General features: G+C 39.9%; 1 protein-coding gene across 24 annotated transcripts in view; it reads left to right on the top strand.

Annotated features, from left to right (window-relative positions):
• Nucleotides 1-3,313, top strand: part of adgrl2a (adhesion G protein-coupled receptor L2a) — a 133,607-nt gene extending 130,294 nt beyond the window's left edge. For 16 of the 24 annotated variants that reach the window (XM_077583567.1, XM_077583568.1, XM_077583576.1 and 13 more), the window contains one exon: nt 962-3,313. In XM_077583567.1, coding sequence (XP_077439693.1) covers nt 962-1,839 — 878 coding nt within the window. In that variant the 3' untranslated portion in view covers nt 1,840-3,313. The remainder of the gene's footprint in view (nt 1-961) is intronic. The other 8 variants (XM_077583582.1, XM_077583584.1, XM_077583586.1 and 5 more) reach the window with 4 other exon arrangements.
• Nucleotides 3,314-6,589: the final 3,276 nt, after the last annotated feature.

Genomic DNA, 6,589 nt, shown 5'->3' on the forward strand with positions numbered 1-6,589 from the left:
TTGTTTTCTTTTTTACTTCAATTTATATTTTAGACTTGTAATGTGTTTTCTTTGTGTTAAAAAAAATAAAAGAGATAAAAAGATAATAATAATAATAAATAATACATAAAAATAATAATAAATAATAGTACATTTGTTAATGGCTTAAAGATGTGTTCCTATAATCTAAACGGCTAAATTTGACTTGAGGTGAGTGTTTTTTTCTTTTTTCAATGGGCAAAAGTGTTTTATAAAATAAATGAATACAAAGTTCTATTTATCTTTTTTTATTATTTTTATAATGAAAAGACCTCAACGTGCAATTTAAGGCACATCCCCTTTCTTTAAACATGGAGAGTGGATTGCAAAGTATCCTTGGTCCAGAATATTGAAAAAGAATTGCCTTTGGCAATGCTAACAGCTAGCCGCTAGCCACTTACGTCGTAGACTTCTGCCATATCATAGAATGACGGCGTGATTAATTAGCGGTTTCTTAACGTCCTAAATTAGCGAGTTGGGGATAGGGTTGTTGGTCGCAACTACAATATCAATCAACTATGATAAAGAAACGTCTAAAAGGGAAGTCAAGCGAGCCTTCACGCCACGACACGGGCCAACTTCAAAGTAAAGTAAATTTGCATTGCCGTCGATATATTACTGTGTTGGGTAAACGTTATTTTGAAGTTAGTGTTAGCGTGTTATGTTAAGTATGTTTCAGCTTCGTTGACATGTCACAATGGTATCGACTGTGAATGCGCGATCCGAACCGTGGGGCCTGATTCCGAACCGACCGCGGATCACTGATGATCCGTTGCACCACTACTCAAAATGCATGCAAAGCAAAGCATTGTGCCAAACTAACAGATGTATGGCATGGCTTAATGTTAACGACATGCATCCTAAACAGCATTAAATATTGAACTCAGCGGTCACGTGCTATTAAGATGTGAAATAACGGAAAGTCTTTGTCGTTTCTTTGCAGGGCACTCACTGAACAATGTGGTGAGGGATACAAGTGCAATGGATACTCTACCGCTAAATGGTAACTTTAACAACAGCTACTCACTCCGCAGTGCGGACTTCGGCGACAGTGTACAGGTGGTGGACTGCGGACTCAGTCTGGACGACGCTGCCTTCGAGAAAATGATCATCTCTGAGCTTGTGCACAACAACCTGCGTGCCTGTACCAAAAGTCACCAACAGCAACAACAGCAGCCCCCCAACTTGCATCACCCTCCCCATCACCACCACAACCACCACCGTCAGCCTCAACAGCAGCACCCGCCGCCTCCGCCGCCTCTGCAGTACCATCACCACCACAAGGCGGAGCGGGCTCCGCCCAAGGTGACGTCGGCGGGCGGCAGCTGCAGCGACGACGACGCCATCGTCGCCGACGCTTCTTCTTTGGTGCACGTGGGCGAAGCGGTGAGCCTGGAGTTGCACCATCAGCACGAGCTGGAGGCGCCGCTCATCCCCCAGCGGACTCACTCGCTTCTCTACGCCCCCGAGAAGAAGGTGAGGACCGACGGGGGAGTGGAAACCCTTCAGCTGACGCCCGATAACAACGACCAGGAAAGTTTGCAGTCTCCAAACAGAGACTCCTTGTACACTAGCATGCCCAACCTGAGGGACTCTCCTGATCCGGAGAGCAGTCCGGAAGTCGTGGAGGACTTGAAGAGCGAGAACGAGGACGTGTACTACAAGAGCATGCCTAACTTAGGAGCCGGCCACCAGCTGCAGGCCTATTACCAGATAGGCAAAGGGACGAGCGATGGTTATATTATTCCCATCACAAAAGACGGCTGCATACCGGAGGGCGACGTACGGGAAGGACAGATGCAGCTAGTCACAAGCCTTTAAATGTATTACGATGAACAGCCGAACCTCCTCCTGACCATTTTCAGCCGTAAACTTTTGGTGAACAAAATAGTGAAGGAAGTAGGTGTCGTTTGAACTACACTCTTTCTGCCCCCCCCCCCCCAAACAGGTCCTTCCGCTCTTTTCAGCCATTGCCGTGCAAAGTTTTAATAAAAGTGTACATAAAATACAGAGTCAAATTTTCATTTTTAGAGATAAGCCAATTATGTATTTAAATGTGCTGCTGCTGTCAGAAATGTACGGTACCATAATAGAAATACAAAAAAACACAAAAAAAAAACAACGAACCATTACTTGATCTTTCAGAAAAGCATTTAAAAAGGTTGTACATACACTTCCCAGCATCCCGTGGTTTTGTTTCATTTTTTTGTTTTTTGATTGTGGACAAAATGACGCTCATGGACCAGGACATGGACTTGAGCCTGTATAGACAACCCCCCCCCCCCCTTCCTTTAAAGGATTATACATGGTCCCGGTCATCCTTCATCCCCATGCAGTTTCGATTGTATGACCACTAGCAATCAAGCCCCTGGCCTTATATTTTCTCAACTGTACATTGAAACCGTAGTCAAGAATTATGGCTATAAATATATATTTTGTTGTATTGCTGGTGTAAAATACAGATTTCTTGGTAAACTGTAATTATGAAGAAACTGCAAAATTTAACATTTGAGAGACTATTGTCTAGAGGTTATACATAGTGGTTTCAACCGTTGATTCATGGTAGTGAGTTTGAACGTTAAAGACATATGTAAAGAAAGAAATATACATTTAAAAAAATCATGAATGCTTTATCACGTTTCCCACCAATGAACAGTGTTTATACTTTCATTAATATCACCCACTTAAATGTGTCGATATGATTTTGCCAAAGTGGCGTTACTTATGCATAAGTACATATTTTAACTGTTATAGCAAAGTGACGGGCAGTTTGAAAATGAAGGCTTTTGTTATTGTTGTTAATCATAAATTTACTTTCACTGCCTTGGTGTAAACCGTTTATTTATTAAATCTTTTTTTTTAATAAATGGGACATTTTTCCCATCACCGGTATACATACTCTACTGTAGCTCATGATTTTGTGTAAACATATTACAACGAGCTCTCCACTCTAAGACTGATGTAAAGTTGAACACTTGTTTGACAAATACAATAAATGTGAGTTTTTTTGTCAAATGCTGATTTATGGTGTATTTGCTACGACATGACATCAGATCGCCTTGACTTATTTTGCTATGACCACCTTGAAAGGTAAATTGGTGAATTCATGTCTAATTTATTTTTCTCTCATTTTGTTCTTGAATGGCTGCACAGTTTGAGAGAGCTCGTTTCACCCCATTTGTTAGAAACGCCAAATCTGTCCATGTTATTCAAAGATGAGAAAACTCAGGTAGGAAAATTGCTATGTAAACGGTTTTGTGTGGTTGTAACACGAATAAAGGTTCGATGATTCTGATTTACAGTATTCCATTAATATATTCTTGAATGAGCCCTACTTTTGGCACAGTGAAGAAGCACTACACAAATTTTGTCGGATTTTGGCTTTATTAGCACGTGGGAGTGGGAGTTTATCCACACAGCTCACAACTGGTCAATGTTCCACTTGGCTGCGTTTGTAGAAATGTATTATACAAAAGCAATGTCCACAAACAACACATATTTGCTCTAATTGTCCGTTTCAGCTGAAGCCCACAGTCAGTTGCTGGCCGTGTTACACATCTCAGGTAGCCTAATGCTAATTTACGGAGCACTGCAATGTAACACCAGTAGAGGCGGAGTGACAAGATCTCAGCGGGGGAGCTGGAAATTGCACTGATTACCATTTGGCATTGAAGTAAACAACTCAGACCTTTGAAAAAAAGAATGCACTCACACAACATGACACTGAGTGGGCTACTGTTTTGACTCCAACCACAATTATGTGGCATTTAAAAAGTGGAAAACTGACATAAGTTTTCGACATAATTATACATAGGTAGGCAATTGCGCCCCCCCCCCCCCCCCCCAAAAAAAAGGCGAGGGGGGGATAGCCATTTGATGGATGAGCAAAACTGTTTTTGTTCTGACAGGTTGTTGGTTCACTGATGGGCTAACGCAATGGTAGGGAACCCTGGTCCTCGAGAGCTGCTGGCCTGCCTGTTTTCCATGTCTCCCTTCATCAACACACCTGATTGATGAACAAGATCGTTATCAGGCTTCTACAGAGCTTGCTTTTTTTTTTTTTCCTTGGAGAGCTCAGTTCATTCGGTAATTTTACCGATTTGACGTCATCATCATTGCTCTCTTTTTTTAATTATTATTATTATTCAATTTGTTTTATTAATTTTTATTTTGTATGTGCATGTGCGTGCGTGTGAGTGTGTATTGATTAGTTCACCTAAAACCTATTAAAAAATCCCATACCGTTCACCTTTAAACACCTTTAAAGAGGGAGTAAATCAATTAAAGCACCAAAATCCACTCATTTTTATCCATCTCAGGGGGCGGCCATTTTGACTATTGCTATCGGCTGAAAATGCTCAGGGCAATCACAGCTCAGCTTGTGAGCTCTCAAACTCAGAAAATCAGGCCCACGGCCGGCAGAATACGCACATTGCGTAGGGCACTATTGTGAGCAGTTTGTGTGAGGAGATGCATCCTGACATCATCAAGTACACACGTTAAATACAGGTAGTCCTCAACTTACAAACACAATGGGTTCCGAGAGGTTGTTTGTAAGTCGAATTGCTTTGTAAGTCAAATCACATTAAATTTAAAGTTAATTTTTATGAAATTATTAAAAATATATATATATATATATATATATATGTTTAAAAAAAAAAAACATTATATACAGTATATACTGTATATATAGTGCATAATTAAATAAAAAAAATATTATTTTATTTACTTTTAATATTTGGTGTATAAAGTGCATGCGCCATGGCTCCTGCGCTGTGTGCATCACAGGACAGGAAAAGGTAGATAAATTGCACAGATGGCGTGATGCTGCTCGGCGGGGTTGTGGCAGAGAGGGGAACTACAGTACAATTCTGTACCATAATGTATGATGTGGCGCACACTTAAAAATATTAACTTGCAAGCGAAATATGGCATTTATGGATGTCAGTCAGACTTTGTTTGTATCTGCGAAATGTTTGCAAGTTGAATGTTCATAACTACAGGACTGCCTGTATAATATAAAATATACTGTACATTGTGACTGGTACCTAAGGACCAAAGACACTTAGAAAAAAAAAGAAAAAAAACGACCCAGCCCCCAACCTATCAATGTCTCACTCCGAGATTTGGTGAAAAGTTGAAAGCCCTGTTGTAGATTATGTTTATCCTCACACTGCAATCAGCTAAACATAACTTGCAAGCAGGTTTGTTTTTGTGCTTAAGAGTATAGACATATGATCCGGGATGGGATATTTATCTGTGATGGATAGTGCGGACTTGGCACCCTCTAGCTTCGCGTGTGGCCTTCTCACCACATGAGAGCCTCTCTTAATTTTCTGCCTTTTGCTCAGGGAGAGACTCGGCCTTTGTCAAACATTGATTCAGAAGTAGGCCAGGAGCCGGGGGGCCGCAGGCTCGGATGTTCCCACAGACGTGAGAGGCAGCCTGCGCTGAGGAAAGCGAGGTAGCGAATACTGTAAGCAGAACTGGGCTTTCATTGTTAAATGGGAATGTTGTCTTGACAAAAACAGTGGCAAGCAAATGATGACTCAACATTAACAACCAGGATTCATCCTCTGTAGTATATGATGCAATTTTGTGAAAGCCATTTAGCTAGTCTAGCTGTGAACAAAACCTTTCTTAAGTCATTCCAAAATGTCAAACACAGATCTGTTGATAATCTTTGTAGAGCAGTGAAAAGACTTAGATGCCTCTCACAACTGTGTTTGTACATTTGAATTAAAAAATAACAAAGTCCATTTACTTATTTCTCTTCTACAAGGTGCTGAGCACACATCACTGATGTAAGACGGCTTATTAGGGCCACATATATATATATATTTTAAGCCTGGGGGTAATATTCAGAGAAAACAAAACTTTATAAAGTGGCAAATTTTCAAGAAAAAAACTTGTAAATTTGCAATATTATAGTGGCAAATTTGTGAGTTTATAAAGTGGCAACTTTGTGAGAGAAAAAACTCCGAAACTTACAAGAACTACACGTAGCGTACCACTCGGATGTTTGTGCCAATACTTTTCGGTCGGGTTTTCAAATAAGGAGATAGTAATTGCTTTAGCAGAGATTAACCATATGATGTTAAGCATTCGCTCTTTGAAGCGTTGGGTACTGTCCACACCCTGATGATCAAGCATTTAAGTCATCCAAAAGCAAAAAATAATAATATTCCTTGTCTTATAAAGTGGCAAATTTGTGAGTTTTTTTCTCAGAATATTGCCCCCACCCAATAAAAATAAATAAATTGATACGTGGCCCTAATACGCCGTTGTACTGTGCTAGTATCCCAGTGTGTGTATGAAAATAAAAACACCTTTGTTAGATGATTGAATTTTATTTTAAGGGTTACATTTATCCATATTGTTATTTTTCTGAAGAGAATGCAACTTTGTGAAAATCATTTCAGCCCTATATATTTGACATTTAGTCACCTTATTTTAGCTAGTGTCCCAACGTGTATACAAATAAAAACTTGTTAATTCGAAGAATGTGATTTAATTAAATTTTTAACGACTTCATGCATCCATATTGTTATTCTTTCCAAATGGATTTTTA

The sequence above is a fragment of the Vanacampus margaritifer genome, chromosome 13 (genome assembly GCF_051991255.1).
Source record: "Vanacampus margaritifer isolate UIUO_Vmar chromosome 13, RoL_Vmar_1.0, whole genome shotgun sequence".
NCBI classification, from domain to species: domain Eukaryota; kingdom Metazoa; phylum Chordata; class Actinopteri; order Syngnathiformes; family Syngnathidae; genus Vanacampus; species Vanacampus margaritifer.